Below are 22242 nucleotides of genomic sequence, written 5' to 3'. Positions count from 1 at the left end.
TATAACTAAACACTAAAAAGCAGCCCAATAGAAAGAAATATAACAACCTCAGTTTGAAAGACAGAATCATACTCAAATAACTACTATTTTTAATTTCACTGAATGCTCCAATCAATGTACAATACTGGGAGTAACGTTTCACATTCAGAATTTAAATTGATTCTTAATTAACATTAAGTAGTTTCATGTTTGTTTTTAATAATTTCTAAGCTGTTATTTCAAACAAACAATATCACATTCTTGAAGGTAAAATTCTTACTTTTATCTCCCTAGAGGTTAGTCCAGCGGTTGGCATAAAATGATGCTAAGCAAATTTTTTTTTCAAATAACTATAAGACTACCTGATTTTTGGCAATGTATAAAACTTTATTGAAACTAAGCACTCATTTTCTCTACTTCTGTATAATGAGCTATTGAGCATAAACAGAAACAGTCTCGAAATAAGGTAATCAGTTTCACAATTTTATGCTCACCTGGTTACCCTTTTATGCTCTACAGGTTACCCTTTCCTGCTCCCAAATAGTAACTCACTCCTATCACTTCTAATCACCCTCAATCCTATGGCAACCATGCCAAAGTTTCTTTTTTTTTTTTTTTTTTTTTTTTTTGAGACAGGGTCTGGCTCTGTTGCTCACGCTGGAGTGCAGTGGCATGATCTTGGCTCACTGCAACCTCTGCCTCCCAGGTTGAAGTGATTCTTGTGCCTCATCTTCCCAAGCAGCTGGGACTATAGGCGCATGCCACCATACCCAGCTAATTTTTGTATTTTCTGTAGGGACAGGGTTTCGCTAGGTTGCCCAGGCTGGTCTTAAACTCCTGAGCTCAAGCTATCTGCCTGCCTCACCTCCCAAAGTGCTGGAATTAGAGGCACGTGCCACCATGCCTGGCTGCTTCTTCACCTCAAATCTCTAGTACCTTTCTCTACATTCTTACTTTTGTGGTGCCTTGCTCTATTTTTCTAAGAAGACTGAAACCCAAGATTTTCCTCTTCTTCACTTCAACATTTGTTTTCACCTTGCTCTTCTCTGGACTCAGTGGATTCAAGTATTCCTCTTTTTCACCCAGGTTCTCTGTCACTATTTCTACTTTATTAGAATTGGTCTCCTCCCCTGGCTCATCTTCAAGAAAATATCCTAGGAGGCACAAACCAACCCAATTTCTATTAGTTCCTTCTCTTCTCAGTCTCCCAAGTACTCAATGTGTATAATACTGAGTATTATATCCCAGCTAATTACATCTGACCTTTTGGATATATGTCATACTACAGTTCTTTTTATCTATGTCTTTATTGCCAAAAATGATATTTATAAGCTATTTCAGGGCAAAGATTGTCTTCTGCCTCACCATATGAAAAAGGTCTCTGCTTACCATGTGCCATTCAAATATTTGTTGATAATAAAATAAGTCTGTTCAAAAATGAACTTTTCAGCTGGGTACAGTGTCTTATGCCTGAAATCCCAGTGTTCTGGGAGGCTGAGGTGGGAGCATCACTTGAGGCCAGGAGTTTGAGACCAGCCTGGGCAGCACTGCAAGACCCTGTATCTACAAAAATAAAAAACAAACAAAAAAATTTTTTAATGAACTTTTCTATGACTCCCATTGTATTTATCACTGTACTGAATGTACTGACCCTTTCACTTGACTTTATTTAATGTATTTCTTTTCCTTATTCTCTTATGTAACATCTCTAATTTATTTTCTTTCCGTTTCAACTTTAGTCACCAAGGCTGGCACTTTCTATTAATAATAAAAATGGTTACCATTCACAAATATATAATTCCTGCCAGATATTATGCTAGATAATCTACACATATTAACTCTAATCTTCACAATAATCATGCATTTTACAGAGGAGGAAACTGAGACTCAAAGGGATTTAAGCACCTTGTCCCCCAGTCTTCTCTCCAATCAATCTTTTACCCTTCAGCCAGAGTGATCTTTCTACAACCAAATCTAATCACGTTATTTCCTTCACCTAAAGCTCTTTAAGGCTTCCTATTATCTTAATGTCTAGATTCCTTAACGAGGCACAAGGTAACCTTCAGGATACCTCTTTTCTTACCACTTCTGACATCGACTTCTTTCAGTTCTTGGCTCATGCCATGCTTTCTCCTTTTGCCTCTGGATTTAGCATGGAGTGCCTTTATTCATTCACCCAGCAAACATGTAGCAAGTGCCAACTATGTGCCTGTCATTGTACTTGCAGCTGGGCACATGGTGGTGAATGAATGAGACATAGGTCCTGCCCTCAAGGTACTTATGATATAACGGAAAAAATAAATAATCACAGGCCGGGGCGCAGTGGCTCACGCCTGTAATCCTAGCATTTTGGGAGGCCAAGGTGGGTGGATCACAAGGTCAGGAATTCAAGACCAGACTAGCCAACATGGGGAAACCCCGTCTCCACTAAAAAATACAAAAATCAGCTGGGCATGGTGGCTTGTGCCTGAAATCTCAGCTACTTGGGAGGCTGAGGTAGGAGAATTGCTTGAACTGGGACCCGGGAGGCAGAGGTTGCAGTGAGCCGATTGCACCACTGCACTCCAGCCTGGGCTGTATAGTGAGACTCCATCTCAATCAATCAGTCAATCAATCAATCAATAAAAAGATTATTATAAGTAAAATGACAGAAGCAGGATGCTGTATTCCAGAACATCTAGAGTTAGAGAGTGCAAGAGAAATCACAGTGCCTGTCTTAGATAGTTTGGTCTGGTAAGGTCTCCGGTGGTGACATACTTTAAAACCTAAAGATTAAGAAGCCAGCTATGTGAAAAGCAGGAGGGGAGGTGAATGACAAGAGATCCTGCTAAAGACATCAGCAAAGCCCAGACCAAGGATTTTTATAGGCCACGGTTAGGAGTCTGGATTTTATTCTAACTTCTAAGAGCAATGTAATTCACTGAAGAATTTTACATGAGTCACTTTTTTCTGCTGAATGAATAAGGGATAAGAGGGGCACAAAATAGAAAACAGAGACATAAGTCAGGAAGATACAGTAGTAGTTGAGGTGAGAAAATGTGGATGATTTGAAGTTGGGTGTGATAGTGAAGGAGGAAAAAAGTAGACAGATTAGATGCAGAATTGACCTGACTCGCAAAGTCATTACCCGAAATTAAGAAAGAGGCAGAGAGAGGTTATAGAGTTTGGGGATTTGTCACTGGAGAAAGTTAGAAAGTAGGCTCACTAGAGAAAGAGTATCAGAAGGATCTCAAGCCCAAGTGAATATTCAAGAGTTCGGCCATTTTCGCTTTATACTATCATCAATCTGTGCAGGACTTTTTCCAGCAAAGTTCAGCCGCATCGGGGCAGGTACAAAGACGGCAAAAAGTTGAGTTCATTCGGAGTAAGAGTCTTGTCAGAAAACAAAGTGCAGGAAGGGACAAGATAATTTTTCAAGGGAGCGACATACGTTGTGGATAAGGGGGTGCAGTGGGTAGAAAACGGAAAGATCAATGAAATGGAAGTACAGATGAAGGTCAAGAACTGTCTCTCTGGTAGAAAGCGGTCCGATAGTAGGAAGCTTATAATTTGTTTCTTCTGCTTGGAATGGGCGTCTCCCCCTTCAGCAAACTATTTGATCCCTAAATACATCCATCCTTTCCTGTTCCCTGACTTCCTGAAACCCAGCGCCACTCCCTGAGTTTGTCACCATCTCATCCAATCAGAAAGGCCCACCTCAAACTATTCCCTCCTCGAAGCATTTACATTCTCCCCATTGAGATCCCTGCTCCCTCCTAGAGTGTATTACCAGTAGAATAATTCACGTGACCACGTAGTAAGTCATTCTTTTTTCTTTCTAGGCTTCTTCGGAAAAGGTATTGTTATAAATATTCAAAAGTCTCTGGATCCCGCGACAATATCCGGAACACAGCCCTGCACGGTGCAATCATTCAATAAATACTCACGGGCCTCCAAACCTCATTCCTACTTGCTAAGCCAGGGTTCGCCGAAACAGAATAAAAGCGCATAATCCCTGTTCACAAAAGCCTCAGATAACTTCCATGAACTTCAAGGGTTGCCTTCAATTTCACAAATTTAATTTTAATCCCCTCTAACATTCAAAACACCCCCATTTAGCTAATGATGAGCAAACATAAAACAAGACAAATAATACCCCTATGCGTGAAACAGCACTGGTAGGCTACTCTATAACGACCAAAAATCTGGATTCCACAATTCGAGAAATGCCATACTCACTAGAAAATACAGAATTTTCTTCATTGTTTAATGCAAGGCCGGAGAGACCTGGGATGGGGCGAAGTCAAACAAGAGGGGTGTCACGAGAGTCAGCTGGCACTGGGTTTGAACTCAGGGTCTGACCTCTCGGCCTGGCACCTACCTTCCTCCCCTCCAGCCCCCGCTGCAAGGATCTTGCGAATGGTGGCCTCGGAGCCTGCTGCCATGGCTACCGCGAGGCGGGTTCTGCGGGAACCCAAGGCAGAGCTGAGCTGGAGTGGGGTCAGAGTAGGGGCCAAACTCCGGGACCCAAAGCTGCACCTCAGGAAGGAGCCCCGGCGACTCCCCCGCCCGGCGGCGACGGAAACGCCGGCGCTCACGCGGGGGTCACGTGACGGACGCTGGGCGGGACCACGCAGCTTTGTTTTGATTCCCCGGGTGTGGGAATACAAACACGTGGTCTGGGTTGTGGCCCTTTTTACCTAACCCGGACCTTAGCCTTCTTTCCTGTAGTCTTAGCTTCGTTTCGGCTTCTCCTTTTCTAGTCAGGTCTTTCCTTTTGGCCTCAGCTTTTCTCCACCCCAGAGGATTGGAGTTTTAGGGGAAGGTTTGCTGCTTAGTGGGGCTCCGGCGGTGGGATGAGTCTCTGCCGGCAGCTTTTTCGTGAGCCGCTCTTGGCAGCCTTGAATGCGAGGCTAGTTCACGCTCCTCTTACACCTCTCTTGCCCTCCTGGCGGCAACCTGACTCCTGATTTTCGTGGCTGCCGGGAAATACGAACCTCGGGCAAAGAATCCTGTGATTGCGTTCCCAGTGACTCACTTCCCGATCCAGGAGAGCTAAATTGCTTGACTTAGGTTTTCAAGGACACTAACCCACAGCTGTGGGGCTTCTGGATTTGTATACCAAAATAAACAGCTGTGTGAAGAGATCAACAACCACCTTTCTTTTCGTTTACGCTGTGGTCAAATCATAATCACTGGAGATGGATCTGGGTCAAAATCTTCCAGCTTTATGGACATACCTCTCATTGCTCGCCTATTAAATGACAGACAAAATGGGTAAAAAATTTACATATATATGAATGAAATTGACTAATTTTGAATCTCCTCTTTGGATGTGTAAGACAAAAAAATAAAAATAGGCAGTACCTATTGTACATGACAAGTGATTTTTATGAGATAATCCCCTGGGACTCACTACACCTCAACCTTATCCTTTCTTAGCCTCTAATTTCTGAAGTTACTAACAACAAAACTAAGCATAAGCCCGAAATAGAAGCAAGCATTAGGTTAAGTGACCACAGGTCACTGAGTTGTTTATACAGGGGTATTCCTGGGGTTTCGAGGAAGTGTCTAAGTTAAAGCCCAACCTCCCAGAATACGGCCTCTCTGGGAGTTTCCCTAACCCCGGCTCAGCTGTGCTTATCCCTGCCCTTTCAGCGCTACCAGTCCTCCGTCTGGGATTCGACTCCTCTCCCCTCGCCGGAGTTTCCTCGCCACCCGCACAGGGCATGGGCGGACCCCAGCCTCCCCGCCTCCTGCCCCGCCTCCCCGCCGGCCAGGCTCGGGCCGCGCAGGCGCACCACGCGCGGCCGGGAGGCCGAGGGCGATCGCAGCAGCCTCCGCCTCCTGCTGCCCAGGCAGGTTCTGCGCTGGGCTAGTCGGCTGCGACCTGTGCTGTGCCGGGCAGTGGCTTCGCGGACGACGCGTCGCCATGGGCTCTCGCTGGAGCAGCGAAGAGGAGAGACAGCCTCTGCTGGGGCCGGGGATCGGGCCTGGACTAGGGGCGGCCTGGAGAAGCCGGGAGGCAGCGGCGGCGCTGCCGGCGGCGGCCGCGGGTCCCGGGCGGGTGTACGGGCGCCGCTGGCTGGTGCTGCTGCTCTTCTCGCTGCTAGCGTTCGTTCAGGGCCTGGTCTGGAACACCTGGGGTCCCATCCAGAACTCGGCGCGCCAGGCCTACGGCTTCTCCAGCTGGGACATCGCGCTGCTCGTGCTGTGGGGGCCCATCGGCTTCCTGCCCTGCTTCGCGTTCATGTGGCTGCTGGACAAGAGAGGTGAGGGGTCTGGGAGCGCCGGCCCACGCTGTCACTCCTTGGGGAACGAGCGCCTGCCCGCGCTCCAGGCCTGCCAGCCGCCTCCCTTGGCTCCAGCATAGGGGTTGTGTGAGGTGATAGAGTGTTGTTTGCATTCCATTTCTGACTTACGAACCTTCCGTCCCCAAAGCGACAAATAAGGGAAGGCTGCTGCAGATATTTATGTTTTTATCCAAGCCCTTTATGCAACACCAGGGATTTAAGCGATCTCTAAATGTTCAAGTTTTTACACGTTGTGAACATCAGAGCATCCGCGTGCACGTGCAGTGTATGTGTTTGACACCTGACAGAAATGACCGATGCTTTGACTTCAAGGGATTTGGGGATGTTGAGGGTGAAAGGTCGGAAAATAGATCGCCGATGCCCAGATGGAAGGAAATAATGAGTTGGTTTTGTGTAGTAGATGACTCCAGCCCAGGAAGAGCTGTTTGAAAACAAGTCTGACACTTTGGTTTCTGGAAAGCGGTGCTCAGCAGCTTTAAAATGTGTGTATATGACTACATGGCTTTTTCCGTTGAGATTTGTGACTTTCAGATAAAGCTTGCTGACCAGCAAAGGTACTTTCTTAGAATGGTACTCTGGACATCTCACTTTACCACTTGCCAATGTGATTCTCTGAGGAGAAAAAAAAAAAGCCATAGGGCTGAGAATCAAGGTATACTTACCACAGAAGTATGGATAAATGACTGGTAGTGACAGTGTACCCTCAAGAGGCTGTTGTGCAAGATTTTAGGTTAGTTGAATAATGCTTGGGAGCTACTTTTACAGTTTCTGTTCAACCTTTTATAAGTTTTGTTGCAGTGAGTTCTTAGCCAGATTTGGAAGGTTGTCTCAGTCCACTGGAGCTGCTATAACAAAATACCATAAACTGGGTAGTTTATAAACAACAGGAATTTATTTCTCACAGTTCTGGAGGCTGGAAAGTCCAAGATGAAGGCTCAGGCAGAATCGGTGTCTGGTGAGCACCTGCTTCCTACACAGTGGTCTTTTCACTATAACATAAGATATAGGAAGAAGGGGTTAGGGATCCCTCTGAGGTCTGTTTTATATGGGCAGTAATCCCATTCACATGGGTCCCACCTGCATAACCTAATCACCTTCCAAAGGCTGCACCTCCTTATTCCGTCATTTTGAGGGTTAAGATTTCAGAATACAAATTTGAGGCCGGGTGCAGTGGCTCAAGTAATCCCAGCACACTGGGAGGCTGAGGTGGGAGGATCGCTTGAGCTCAGGGGGTTGAAGCTAGAGTGAGCTGCGATGGCAGCACCGCACTCTGCCCGGGGCAACAGGGCAAGCGTCATCTCAGAAAAATAAATAAAATACGAATTTGACGGGAACACATTAGACCACAGCAAAAGTCAAGTGTAGTTAGGTATAGAATTGCAATTCTTTGGCATGTAGTTAGCACTCAAAATTAGCTGGTTATTAAGAGAATAGAATAGCAGGGTGATGTTAGCAGCTATGCTTCCTTCTCCCCTCCTTCACTGGAATTCTTTCATTGGAATCCGTATGAAAAGACTAAGGAATAGTCGATTGTGAATTCCTTAATGATCAACAATGTAAAGTAGCTGCTAAAAAAGAAAAGACAGTTTTAGGCATAGAAGCATTGTGTCCAAAACAAAAAGTGAAATAGTTTGATATGCTGTACATTAGTGTTTAGTTCAGAGCTTGATTCTGAGATGGCCGTTTGACAAACTGCAGAACTTTAAAGGTTTCGTGACAAGAATAATAAAGGGTATAAAAATCATGATATGTAAGATGAAGGGAACTTGGGTATGTCAAACTTCGAAAAGAAACTTGAGGCAAAATATAGACTGAAAAACAAGTAAAAGAGGAATTAGACTTACGTTTAGTACTAGGAGGAAGATCTAGACTGAGTCAAGTTACAAAGGAATGTAACTCAAAGCAATACAAGGAAGAACCTTCTAACAAAGATATCTAGCCCTAGATGGGTGTGTCTTGACTGCTGTAGAACTTCCAGCAAGAGTAAATACTTTTGCAGATGATGTGTGCTAGATGCCGAGGAAGGGCTTCTCTTACCAAATGGAGATTTTCTTTGAGTTTTTGTTGTTTGCTTTTAAACTAAATAGTGGTTTTATTTGGGCTTCTTCTGGGCGCAGTGGCTCACGCTTGTAATTCCAGGACTTTGGGAGGCTGAGGCGGGTGGGTTGCCTGAGCCCAGGAGTTAGAGACCAGCCTGGGCAACATAAGGAAACCTGGTCTCTGCAAATAATACAAATATTATCCGGGCATGTTGGCACGCACCTCTAGTCTTAGCTACTGGGGAGGCTGAGGCAGGAGGATCAATTGAGTCCAGGAGGTAGAGGCTGCAGTGAGCCATGACTGCTCCACTGCACTCCAGCCTGGGTGACAGAATGAGACCCTGTCTCAAAACAAACAAAACCGAAGAAGTACTTTACCTATAATTAATTTTACAATAATATTTTTTTAAAAAGAAAAAATATTTTATTTGTTTCCGCTGATGTATTTTTCTTCTGTTCCAGGATGCAGTCTAGGGTCCTCTGTTGCATTTAGTTGTTATTTCTCTTTAGTTTCTTCCAATCTGTGATAATTCCTTGGTCATTTCCTTAACAAGGTTGGCTAAATTCAGGGGAAAATGCTGTTTTGTAGTTTCTTTTTATTTTTATCAGGAGCATTTTTCAATATTATTCCCCAAACTTAGCCAACCTTGGTTTTAATGGTAGAAAAATGTGCATTTGCACCCATCCTATTATTATCATATCTACTATCCATGGCAGGATAAATTAGAAACTACCCATTCACTTTATAAAATCAGGTACTTTCGTTCTTCAGTAGTTCTTATGACTATGTGGTGAATTCAATTTTATATTTTCATTTGGTTGAAGCAGTAAAAAATACATTTTAAAATTCTCTTTATTAGGAAGTAGCTTTCATTTTCAGTAGGAGAAAACAAATACTCTTTCATAAGTTGGCTTTCCTGCTACAGGTATTGTGTCTACACACGTAGAAAGCAAGTTCATTCTTTCTTTCTTCTGGCGTCCTGGGGTACTAAAATATCTTTTATTTTTTGGAGACAGAATCTCACATGGTTGCTCAGGCTGGAGTACAGTAGTACGATCTCAGCTCACTGCAGCCTCAACCTCCCTGGGCTCAGGTGATTCTCCCAACTTGGCCTCCTGAGTAGCTGAGATCATAGGCATGTACCACCATACGCAACTGGTTTTTTGTATTTTTTACAGAGACAGAGTCTCGCCATGTTCCCCAGGCTGGTCTTGAACTCCTAGGTTCAAGCAAGGCACTAAAATGTCTTGCTCCTTGGATTGCTGCCTAGTTGTTTGGCCTTTATGCTGCCTCAGGCCCCAGCCTGATTAGCATAGAAGACTGGTTATCTTCCTAAAATGGGTTTGTACCTTCCCACCCTTTTTCATTTAACCAGCAAAGAGACAGAAAAGGACTAGCTAGAGAGATCATAGAGCCAAGAGCAAGTGTGCCCTTGAAACTAACTGAAGAAAGTTTCAAGGAGATAGCAACCAAATGTGTTCCAGGCACTGTGGATGTTGCCCTCACAGAACCTCCTTCTACTAAGGAGGTACAGACAGCAAACAAGCAAAGTAAATATTTAGTATGTCACTTAGTGATATTGATATATGCGCTGGAGAAAAATAAAGCCGGGTAAAGGAGGAGGGGAATGTGATAGTGTGGGGTTATACTTTACATAGGGGTTTAGGGAAGGCGTCACGATAAGGTATATTTCAGCAGACACCTGAAAAAAAAAAAAAACAACACTTGACATGTTAGCTCTGGAGAAGACTGCAAAGGGAACAGCAAAGATAAGGATTCAAAACTTGTCTGGCATATCCAGGAAAGAGCAATGAGGCCTTTGTGCCTGGATTAGAGCCAGTGAAAGAAACAATGGTAGGAAATGAGGTCAGAGAGATAGTGAGAGGCCAGGAGATACAGGGCCTTGTACATCATTCTTAAATGGGATGTCAGCCATTAACAGGTGAGGAGAGCTCACTCCATTGACGGGCTTTGTGTGGAAGAGTAAAATGATGACTGTGCTCTTGTCTTTAGAACAAGAGGCAGCACAGGGAGACAAGTTAGGCTGGTAGAATAACCTAGATGGGAGCTGATGGTGGCTTTTGACTAAGGCGATAGTAGTGGAGGATCTGAGAAGTGGTTAGATTGCAGATATGTGTTGAAAGTAGTCCACCTGTATTTGATGGATGAGATGCAAAATGTGAAGGAAGGAGATGAGTCAAAGCTGTTTCTCAACTTTTTATTATTACTGGTTAGGAGACTAGAGCTTCAATTTACTGCATTGTGGAAGATTGTAGAAAGAGCAATTTCGGAACAGATGGCATGGAGATCAGGAATTTGAAATGCATATTAGATATCCAAGTAGACAGATTAAACTGTCAATTGGATATATATACAAGTATGGAGTTGAGGGGAGAGGCCTGTGCATGGGAGTTGTCAGCCTGCAATGGTATTTGAAGTCATGGGGTTGGTTCAAGCTCATTCTTGTTGGTATAAAAAAAGGAAAATATAAAGATTGTCATGGGGCTAGTTGAGATCATCTCTGGAGAAGGGTGGAACTTCCCAGGAGTAGAAGACTGAGCCTTGGGGCATTCCAACATTTAGAGATTGGGGAGATAAAGAACCAGCTAGGGAGGACTGAGAATAGAGCACTGGATTTAGCAACATGGAGATCTTGTGGTGTCCTCTAAAAGAATCATCTCGCTTGAATGATGTGGTGAGCTCAAAATAAAATGCAAGGAGAGGAATCAAGGAGTGAGTGTGGACATTTCTTTCAAGAAGTTAGGACCTAAAGGGCAGCAGAGAAATGGGCAGTAGCCAGAGAGAATGTGGCTGCTAATGAGGTTTGGGTTTTGTTCTGTTTTTTTTTTTTTTTTTTTTTTTTCTTTTCTTTTTTCAGTAAGAGATACTGAAGCATATGTGTGTAATACAGTATCCTAACAATTCCATAAAAAGGGGGAAATTGATGATGCTGGAGGGCAAGGGAAGAACCGCTGTAGCCCTGTAGGCAAGATGGGATGCAGTCCTCTGTGAACTCGGAACAAGAGCTCACTCATCACCAAGGCGATGGCCCAAGCCATTCATGAGGATCTGTCCCTATGATCCAAACACCTCCTACCAGGCCCCACCTCCAACGTTGGGGATTACATTTCAACATGAGAACTGAGCGGGAACGAATACCCAAACTATGTTAGGCTATTCTCCTGAGGTCCTCATAACTCCTCTCCCTTGGTGAGTTGATATCTTTTTGATTACATGGAATTTTAGAGTGATGGCTTGTCAAGATGTGAGTGACATGAAGAAAGCATTTTATTCAAGATTGTCAACTGGAATAGATTAAACAACACTTGGCAACAATTAAAAATACACAAGAAAGTCACCACACTGTACTTGTGAGGTTGCTTTATTTTTCATTTTTGTATTTTTGTGGAGATGGGGTCTCACTGTGTTACCCAGGCCAGTCTCAAACTCCTGGCTTCATGGGCTTCTCCCACCTTGGCCTCCCAAAGTGTTAGGATTATATGCATGAACCACGGCACCTGGCCAGAGGCTGCTTTAGTAAGCAGTTTTTCACAACTTCTTTACTCTTAAAAGTTTTTATTAGCTGTCATATTGTCAAAAATTTGATAAAAAAATATAACTGAGTAAAGCATGGTAGCCTTCAGCAGTAACAATAGGAAGCCTGGTTATTGGACCATATGGCCGTAAACAGTGCCTCACTGCTTGCTTGGTGTTTGCTTACCTTAATTACAAACAAACTCCTTAGAAAAAAATAAATATCATGGAGAATGTAAGCGTTATGGTCCCCAACCTATAAAAATTAAATTCAGTATCTTGTAGAGTACCCAGTATATCCTTTTTATTTATTTATTTATTATTTATTTATTTATTTATTATTGCATTTTAGATTTTGGGGTACATGTGAAGAGCATGCAAGATTGTCGCATAGGTATACACATGGCAGTGTGGTTTGCTGCCTTCCGTCCCCTCACCTGTATCTGTCATTTCTCCCCATGCTATCTCTTCCCATCTCCCCACCCCCCGTCCCTCCCCCATTTCCCCCCAACGGACCCCAGTGTGTGATGCTCCCCTCCCTGTGTCCATGTGTTCTCATTGTTCAACACCCGCCTATGAGTGAGAATATGCAGTGTCTGATTTTCTGCTCTTGTGTCAGTTTGCTGAGAATGGTGGTTTCCAGGTTCATCCATGTCCTTACAAAGGACGTGAACTCATCGTTTTTGATGGCTGTGTAATATTCCATAGTGTATATGTGCCACATTTTCCCTATCCAGTCTATCATCGTTGGGCATTTGGAGTACCCAGTATATCCTTATAAGAGCAATATTTTGTGATTTTAGGATATTTATGACCATGTATGTACTTTTCATTAATTGCACTCTGTTTCCTATGGCTGTAATGTGATTTTAAAGTCTGTATTCTGCTAGTAGAAGCAGTAAATGAGCAGTATATATGCATTACTTGTTACCAAGAAGCACAGTTCCCTGTGGTATTCCTTCTGCCAAATTGTATTAATCATATTCAGATTATATAAAAATATTATAAAGTAATTCAGTTCATATCACAAATTATCCTTAACGTAGTGTGTGTGTGCCTGATCTGGATCTCAAGTTTATTTTCTTTGCTGCGTTTGATCTGCATAATTATAGTCTTGTTGACTTTCAATTTCCTTCAAGTAGAGTAGCTCTTTGAAAAACCAAACATTTAACTGTGTACTCTCTGCCAAAAGAGTGACAGAGAGACAGCCCTGGAAAAAAGAAATATTACGTTAATCAGTTTAAGTCTATTCTCTGTGTGAAGTGGTTTCAAGGTGATGTTAGATTTAGGAGAAATTTGAAGCAATGTGACCACCTTTGCCATAGACAGTATGAGCCACCTGTGTGATGTGGCTGCCACAAACAGTAAGATATGTTAATTTAGTATTAACAGAGGTGTAGCATTCCAACAATAGGAAGACAGAGTTCTGTTAGATTATTCTGCCATAGCTAGAATATTGTGTCTATTTCTGCTTATCTTATTTTTATATTTGTATATTTTGTCATCTGTGTGACCAACCACAGATAGCTTGTTCCCCTTTTATTCCAAATACAATAATTATTTTGTTGTATTTTATTCCAAATAAATACAACAAATAATTCTAAATAAATACAACAAATAATCTAAATAAATATTCTAAATAAATACAACAAATAATTGTTGTATTTGGAATAAAAGGGGGAGAAAACTAAGTGATCCACATTGTCTTCTAAAGTCATAAGCCATGATTTTTTTAAACATTATTAAGCATTATTCTATAATGAAAATCATCGGATAAATCAAGAAAAAATAGAGATTGTGATTATATTAATAATCCGAGACTTCTAAAGGACCACTTCCTATGACCCTTTAACAAGTATTAGCTTGTTCTGCTTATGATAAAATATGTAGTTCCTGGTTGCCATTTTTGAGAAAACTGAAAGCAATCATCTATCCCCTTAAAATGCTTTTTAAGGACAGTTGAGAGTTTTTTTAAAATTAGCAGCTTACATTACATTTTTCCATTAGAGATCCAAAATTAAAATATCTAGTCTTTTAAAATTATTTTCTGTATTTTAAGTATTATATCTGAACAGTATATTTTAGACATTCCTTTTGAAGAATTCGAGCTAATAGAACTTAGAGCTTCTTCCTCTATCTTTGATATGAACATTCCTATTTTGTTGTCGTCGTCATTTTTTTTTTGAAGACAGTCTCACTTTGTTCCCCAGGCTGGGGTGAAGCAGTGTTATTTCAGCTCACTGTAGCCTCCACCTCCCAGGTTTAAGCAATTCTCATGCCTCAGCCTTCCTTGCTTCAAGGAATGTGTCCCTCCCACATCTGGGCCAGAGCTTCAGCCTTTCTCTAGCTCAACTGGAGTTCACAGGAGAACCAAAAAAGAAAAGGAAGCTGAGCATCTCCCGAGGGTCCTGGGCAGGACGGGGAGGGAAATTGCTGCTCCTCCAATTCCTGCTTGGAGCTAAGCCCTGCACCAGGTGCTTCCCAGCTGTTATCTGCCAGATCTTCCCATCTTGTGGCATGTGGTGCCCCCACCAACATCCCAAGGGGACCAATTCCCTTGCCACAACTTTGCATGACCTGGGACCACAGATTTGGTCAGGAAGGGCTCCAAGAGAAGGCCGAAGCCCTCGTTTTTACAGATGAGGACGCTGAAGCCTGGGGAGGGGAGGGACCCTCAAGACCACCCAGCTGGACACGGGAGACGAGCCCAGTCTTCTGTGTTCAGCCCTCTCTAGGACACAGTGGCCTCTCCCCAGCACTGAGTCGCCCTTTCTCTGTGCGTCCCAGCACCCTTGGCCTGAGAAAACTGGGAAAGGGGCTCCCTCCCAGAGATGGGATTACTCTCTTCGCCCCTTTATTCCAGCTGCCTGCCACCCAGACCCCACCTCCCACCCTGATCCTCTGACCCCTGGGTGGGGAAGGGGCTCACGTGGGGCCAGGCTGAGTGTGAGTGAGCATGTCAAGTTGTCTGACACTGTGACATTAATGCACCCTACTGACAACTCCTCCCCAGCCTCACCCCTTTCTCCCCTCCCTGTTTTGTACATAAATTGACATGAGCCGCAACATGTGTGCGTGTGTGTGCGTGTGTATGTGTGTGTGTGATCTGTGTCATGGTTTTGTTACCTTTTTGTTTTTGTAAATTTGAATGTTCAAAATAAACATGCTGTTTACAAAAAAAAAAAAAAAAAGTAGCTGGGATTATAGGTGTATGCCACCACACATGGCTAATTTTTGTATTTTTAGTAGAGACAGAGTTTTACCACGTTGCCCAGACTGGTCTCAAACTCCTGTGCTCAGGTGATCCATCCACCTTGGCCTCCCAAAGTGCAAGGATTACAGGTGTGAGCCACCATGTCCAGCCCATCATTTCATTTTCAGCTTGTAGGATTGGTTGGATTTTATTCCATTTTTAAAGTTGTAGAGAAAAGCCATAATATTAGCATATAATGTCAGTATGATTCACTAAAAATAATCTTTATTTTTAACATTGGGCTTAAGAGAAAATAGAAAATAATTTTAGTGTTTTTGTTTCATTTTAGGTCTCCGAATAACTGTGCTCCTGACATCCTTCCTTATGGTTTTGGGAACTGGTCTAAGATGCATACCTATATCAGACTTAATGCTTAAAAGAAGGTAAATCCTGTAAATAACATTTCCTCCTGATTTTTCATTTTATTATGTATATAAATTTTTAAGAAGATCAGTAAAGGGTCAAATTTATAGAAGCATTTATTTATTTTTTGTGCTATATGATGATTAATTTAATTGACATTTATTAGTTGTCATATGTAAGACACTATACTGATTGTTGTGGAAATAAAAAGAGCAAGTTAATCTTCATATTATCAAGGAACAATAATCATGAGAAAATAATAGTATAACACACCATTTATAAGTATAATAATATAACCTACTATTTATATAATAATGTAGTTAATGCTACAGAAGAAATACAAAATTGCCCCAAGAGACTAGGAGAAGGTTCGGCTGAGGGTATCAAAAAGAGGAGTTCATAAAGGAGGTGGTAATTAAACTAGGCATTGAATGATGAGTAGAATGTTGTTCACTATAGTCAGGGGAAGGGTATTGCAGGATAGGGGAATAGCAAGAATGAAGCCATGGAGGCAGGTAAGCATAGGCCTTTTCTGGGTTGGGTATGTAGTCTTATTTGTATATAGCAGCCTTTCTGCAACTGGGACCATGGATTTATTCTTAGGGAATGTAAAGTATATGAAGGTTTTACATTTCGTTTCTATATTGGTTATGATACAGTATTATTTTACCAGTAATAATCTGCAATAAAAATGTTTTTTTGTTGATCAAGATGTCAGTTTCTTAAATTAGTGTTTCTCAGACTGGGGCCCTTGGATGTGACCTTGAGAGTCATTGAGAAATTTTTTCCCCTTTAGAAGAACTCATAAATTCCTCAAGTTCAAGAGATACTGGCCTACAGATGAAGGTGTAAGAATGGGATATAAAGAGATGAGGTTAGAAGTGGTATTTTGATTCTGAAGGATCTTGATGCCATCCTCTGTTATTAACAGTGTACTTTCCTCACTGGATGGTAGGAAGCCCATCAGGCTTTTAATCAGAGGAACGGTAGTATTAGACCTGTGTTAGGTTCACTATGGACTGAGATATGTAGAATTGATTATAAGGGGTAAAGACTGCTGGTAGAAGACCAGGAAAGATACAGTGGGACCCCAAGCTGGAGTCATTCTTTTGTTTGTCCGTTTATTAGATCATTCATTCATTCAGCAGAATTCACTGAGCTTCTATGTGCCAAGCTCTGTTGTGGGCATTGGGAATATGGCAGAGGACAAAGCAGATAAAAATTACCACCTTGTAGTTTCATTCCAGTCAGGGAGACTGGCAATAAACTAGATAAATAAATAATATATACAATATGTACATGGAGGGTAAAACAAAATAGTAGAAGGCGAGGGAAGGATGGTGAGATTTTCAGAAAGAAAAACTTTATTGGGAAGATAACCATTTTGGGATAAAAACCTGACAGAAGTAACGGATGGTGCAATATCTAGGAATCAAGAATTATATGCAGAGAGAACCACAAGTGTGCAGGGCAGAAGGGGGACAGGCATGCCTGGCAGGGAGGCTGGTGTGGCATGGGAAGAGTAGTAGCAAATGAGGTCAGAGCAGTTATGGGGTGGTAGTGGGAGTGTGGGACCAGATTTTTTAAGACCACATCAGCCCCTCAGCTTTTTCTGAGCTGGAAACCATTGGAGGTTTTGAGCTGAGAGTGCCGTGGTACTAGGCTGTTCCACTGAGAATGGACTGAAGCTTGAGGTCATGGGCATAAGTAAGGAAAGTTGAAAACCAGTGCAATAAACCAGGTGAGAGATGATGGTAGCTTAGACCATAGTGGTGGCAGTGGGAGTGGTGAGAAGTGGTCGCAGTGGGAGTGGTGAGAAGTGGTCATATTCTGATTATATTCTTGTCCATTTGCTGACGGACCAGATGCGGGGAGTAAAAGAAAGGAGTCCAGAACGATTCTATGCTGTGGGAAGTTGGGGGAGTGGAAAGGATGGCACAGACCTGAGGCGGAATGTGAGAAAAAGAGATAGGAGGTGGTACACTGGAGATTTTTACTTGAGGGACTCTGAAATTGTTGATTCCATTAACAGATGGGGAACATAGAAGTGGGGGAGAGTAGATTTTGGGGACAAGATGTTGACTTTCTTTTGGAACAGAATTTTTCAGTTTCAAAATACATGTTCAGTTTTGAATTTTCAAAATGTGTTCTCATTTTAGAAAATTCAGGGTACAAGGGTTCATATTTTAAAAGGGAAATAGGACAATCATCTAGGTTCCTATGGAAAGCTAGTCATAATTTTCCATCCTTCTGAGGTAGATTTTAACACAAATCTCATTATTGTGTTCGAGATGCTCTTAATTTTTGAAACACCCAGAGGTGTATTTTTTCAAGCATCCATAGATTTTAAGTACAGATTTTCATATAAGCTTAAAATCAACACTGCTTTATTTTAATGCCTATTAAGACCAGGTGCAGTGGCTTCCGTCTGTAATCCCAGCACTTTGGGAGGCAGAGGCAGGTGGATTTCTTGAGGCCAGGAGTTTGAGACCAGCCTGGGCAACATTGTGAGACCCCATCTCAAAAAAAAAAAAAGAAAAAAAAAGCCTATTAATATTTTTGCTAGCTTTTCTTCTGTTTTGGGCCATCCATGCTATTACTTGTCTGCAGTCTCATATCCCTTTATATCCTTTCCAGATATAAAATTCTGGGAATAATAGAGTTGACTCTCCATCTTGTTGAAGAAGGTGGTATGAAAAAGAAACAATTCATAAAGAAATGTAAACAAATATAGAACAGATAAGAAGTAGAACCAAACAGTTAAGAGATTAAATCATTCTCTTTTTTTTTTGGAGACGGAGTTTCGCTCTTGTTATCCAGGCTGGAGTGCAATGGCGCGATCTCGGCTCACCACAACCTCCGCCTCCTGGGTTCAGGCAATTCTCCTGCCTCAGCCTCCTGAGTAGCTGGGATTACAGGCACGTGCCACCATGTGCAGCTAATTTTTTGTATTTTTAGTAGAGACAGGGTTTCACCATGTTAACCAGGACGGTCTCGATCTCTTGACCTTGTGATCCACCCGCCTCAGCCTCCCAAAGTGCTGGGATTACAGGCGTGAGCCACTGCGCCCGGCCTGAGATTAAATCATTCTTAAAAAGAATGTATAATTTGAATTTTCAATCTTATGCATTCATCTATAAGGAATATAGGAGAATTAACCCCTTGAAATAAGACTTCATTTTGTGGTCTTTAGGCATTTCTTTTAAGCAGTATTATTAAGAATGCATGATGCAGCTGTTAAAATGAAAATGCTACAGTTGGAACATGTATTTTCAACAAATTGGGTCTATAGATCATCGCTTTTAAGCTTCAGTCTCCATCTGACATTCCAGGGAAGACCAATGTTGAAACAAGCATTTAGAAGTCTGTGTTTTTGTGGCCTGCCTTGTTTTACTCGGAGCTTTTTGAGCTTCTGACCCAGTCTTTTGGAATGGCTCCCCTGCACCTTTGACTTTCTGTATCTTAACTCCTTTAAGTGTCAAGACACAAGAATAGCAGCATTCTGATAAGCTCTTCCTAATGGTGTTCTACTTCTATATAATGTCAGTATTTCTTCTATCTGCATAGTACTAATGAAAATTCAGGAAAAAAATTATTTTGCCACATTTCTCTTATAACAGGTAAGTGAGAAACTTGAAGTAACAAATTATAAAGCATTTTTTCTTTTATGATCTGGAAGGAAATAATACAAGAAAGTTGTAAATGGCATCACTCTATTACAATGAGCACTGTTACTCTATAGTGTGAAATATTCTTATGTTGCATTCCTGGTAAACAACTTAAGGACTTCTGGAGGGTGAACTTATAGTAAGTTATTATCTACTCTTATGTAGATGGAAGAGAGGTTGGAAAAGTAGCTCAGCAGTGGTGTATATAGTTAAACTCAAGGATGCCATAACAAAACAGAAAGGGAGAATAAACAGGCGGAGACAGGAGCTCTGCTGTCAGATGCCTCCATGTGTCCATGCACTCCCTTATTCCCAGGCAGGGAACATATTTATCCTTCCTCAATGGAGAAAACTCGAAGTCCTGTCCAATTAGTGCATTCAACTCAAAATCCAGAATCTCTGACTCTATCAGATCTTCGTTGCTCTCTGAGAGTCATTTCTTTGATTATTGTTTGTGGCTTTTGGCTTTGTCCTCTGGAAGGCTCTCTTTTGTCCATTATCCCCAGTGACTACACCTGAAGTGATTGTTGGACATTTTACTTCTCACTTGATGCTGATTTGGGAACCTGAAGATTGCTTTAGGGATCAAGCAGTCTTAAACCCTGGTAGAAGTGTTTTATAGTATCTTGGTAATATATTCCCTCAAATGCTTAGTAGTCTTTTGGTCTATTTACATCAGGTACGTTCCATGGAAATGTAGCCATGCCAAAATATTTCTCCTTCTGCTTCTGGTTCTTGCATCTGTTGAATCTCCTCTTTCCTTTACCGGGTTGGGTACCCATCTCGGGTTCCCTCAATTTAGTGGTGGCCACATTAACGCCATCTGAAAAAAGTAGGCCTGGTAAGGAAATAACACCCTTAACCCAATTTTTTCTGCTATACTGGCTCCGAAGCATGTTTTATTTCCTGCCATTTGGATTCAGAAGCAACCCAAGGCTTCAAATTTCTGGATTCTCATTCAATTTACATTGTCGGCCTCGGGCAGAGAAACTCTCTTAGCAGAGCTCTTGTCCCTTCCATATCTACTTGCAAACCAGCTAATTCTTTACCTTTCTCTTGTGCCAACCTAAATTCAGTAAAGGGCAGAAAACACAGAGTAATGTTCTGATTTTTTTTCTAGCCAATTCCAGGTAATCACAAGCAGTGATATTGCTGCAGCCACAGGTCACCTGCCTTTTCTACCTACAGCCTGACCACTAAGTCAGTGCCAATATGTTGTGCCTTTCTGAATGTGGCACCCCAATTCTTGAGCTAATTGCTCAATTAGAGAACAAGTTAAGTTGCTATAATGAGGAGATCTCAGAATAGTGTGGCTCAAACAAGACAGTATTTCTTTCTTATTTATAGTCCAAAGTGAGCAAGTAGGCCAGAGCAGGTAGGCAGTTCTGATCTACAAGGTCGTCTAGGGACCTGGGTTTCCTCTTTGTTACCTTCTCCCCAGGGAGATGACCTTGACGGTATAGTCAACAGCCAGTTCATCAGCACAGTAGTCACATTGTACCCCATGGGAAGCAGCAGAACGGGGAGAACAGTTTTGTTTTCATGGAGGTGAACTTAAGGTCCTCCTGTTCTAATCTCATTGGCCTGAACTTGGTAATAACAAGGCCCCAGCTAGCTGTGAGGTAGGCTTTTACTTCTGCAAAACCTTAAGGTGTTCTATACCTAAAAGGAAAACAGAATGACCCTGGGGCAATAGTTAATCACCTCTGCCACAGGCAATTTGGCTACCTATTTGGGAGGAAAAAACCATTTTGTATCCTCATGTCATATGATATATCAAAATAAATTCAAATAAATGAAATGATTAAATATTTAGCTGAGAAACAATATATGGATGTATTTATCTGATCTCTACATGGGAACGATATATATATTTTTCCAAGCATGAAAGTAAAGGAAAATCGTAAAGAGAAAAGCTAATAGATTTGAGGAAGAAGAAGTCAGAGAAATGTTTCGTTGCCTTTTCCAGCAACTGCAGTCGCTGCCTTTGAAGAAAGAGGAAAGGGGCCTTGAGCCAAGGAATGCGGGCAGCCACTACAAGCTGGAAAAGGCAAGGAAACAGATTCTCTTCTAGAGCCTCTTGAAAAGAACATAGCCCTGCCAACACCTTGATTTTAACCCTAGAATCCCATGTTGAACTTCTGATTTATGGAACTGTAAGATGATGCATTTGTATTCTTTTTGCCACTAAGTTTGTGGTAATTTGTTATAACAGGAATAGGAAACTAATCACCAAGTTTGTGTGTGTGTGTGTGTGTGTGTGTGTGTGTGTGTGTGTATTTATTTTGAGACAGGGTCTCATTCTGTCACCCAGGCAATTGTGGCTCACTGCAGCCTTGACCTCCTGGGCTCAAACGATCACCCACCTGAGCTTCACAAGTACCTGGAACTATAGGCATGTGCCTCCACACCCAGCTAATTACTTTTATTTTTTGGTGAGACAGGGTTTCACTATGTTGCTCAGGCTGGTCTCAAACTCCTGGGCTCAAACAATCCACCTGCTCTGGCCTCCCAAATTGCTGGATTACAGGTATGCACCACCTCACCCAGTGTGTGTGCATTTTTAAATAGTGGTACTCGATGTTGATGAAGCAGACACTGCCAGCTACTACTGATGGGAATGTAAATTACGGCTAACCCTCCTGAAAAACAGTTTTCGAGTATATTTCATAAAATGTAAAGTGTTCATACATTTTAACTTACTCACCATAAAGAAATAACCTGGAAAGTGGCTCATATTCACATACAAAAATTGGCACACCAACATGATTAATATTAGCAAAATAAGTTGTTGGAAACAACTATCCAACATTAGGAAAATGGTTAAATGAGATTTTGTCTATCTGTATAATACAATATTACAAAACCATTAACAATTATAAAGAATAATGAAATGAGAAAATGCTTGATAGACCAGAAAATGGTTTAGTGAATAAGCTGTATATTCAGTATGGTATCTGTGGCTGCCTATGTATGATTAAGTATTGATTGATTGAGAGAGTGAGAGAGATACGCATTAGGGAAAAAACTGAAAGAAAAAAGATTGGAAAATCAAAATGTTAGTGGTGATTGTCTGAATTGGGATATTCAGTTTATTGATGATTTTTTTCTT

At 41.9% G+C, this 22242-nt stretch overlaps 2 protein-coding genes across 4 annotated transcripts in view; one reads left to right on the top strand and one right to left on the bottom strand.

The window, feature by feature from the left end:
* Nucleotides 1-4881, bottom strand: part of HSPBAP1 (HSPB1 associated protein 1) — a 56746-nt gene extending 51865 nt beyond the window's left edge. Inside the window, exons 1-2 of one of the 3 annotated variants that reach the window (XM_074404250.1) lie at nt 4340-4881; nt 1369-1542 (exon numbers count right to left, since the gene is read on the bottom strand). In XM_074404250.1, the coding sequence (XP_074260351.1) occupies nt 1369-1378 (10 nt within the window). In that variant the 5' untranslated portion in view covers nt 1379-1542; nt 4340-4881. The remainder of the gene's footprint in view (nt 1-1368; nt 1543-4339) is intronic. The other 2 variants (XM_074404249.1, XM_003941657.3) reach the window with 2 other exon arrangements.
* An 877-nt stretch (nt 4882-5758) lies between these two features.
* The window catches only part of SLC49A4 (solute carrier family 49 member 4), an 82620-nt gene continuing 66136 nt past the window's right edge, over nt 5759-22242 (top strand). The window contains exons 1-2 of the mRNA XM_003941659.4: nt 5759-6230; nt 15389-15482. Coding sequence (XP_003941708.1) covers nt 5891-6230; nt 15389-15482 — 434 coding nt within the window. The 5' untranslated portion in view covers nt 5759-5890. The remainder of the gene's footprint in view (nt 6231-15388; nt 15483-22242) is intronic.

This window comes from Saimiri boliviensis, chromosome 8 (genome assembly GCF_048565385.1).
Source record: "Saimiri boliviensis isolate mSaiBol1 chromosome 8, mSaiBol1.pri, whole genome shotgun sequence".
NCBI lineage: Eukaryota > Metazoa > Chordata > Mammalia > Primates > Cebidae > Saimiri > Saimiri boliviensis.
Note: the sequence above shows the minus strand (reverse complement) of the source record. Positions and strands in the feature narration are given on the sequence as shown.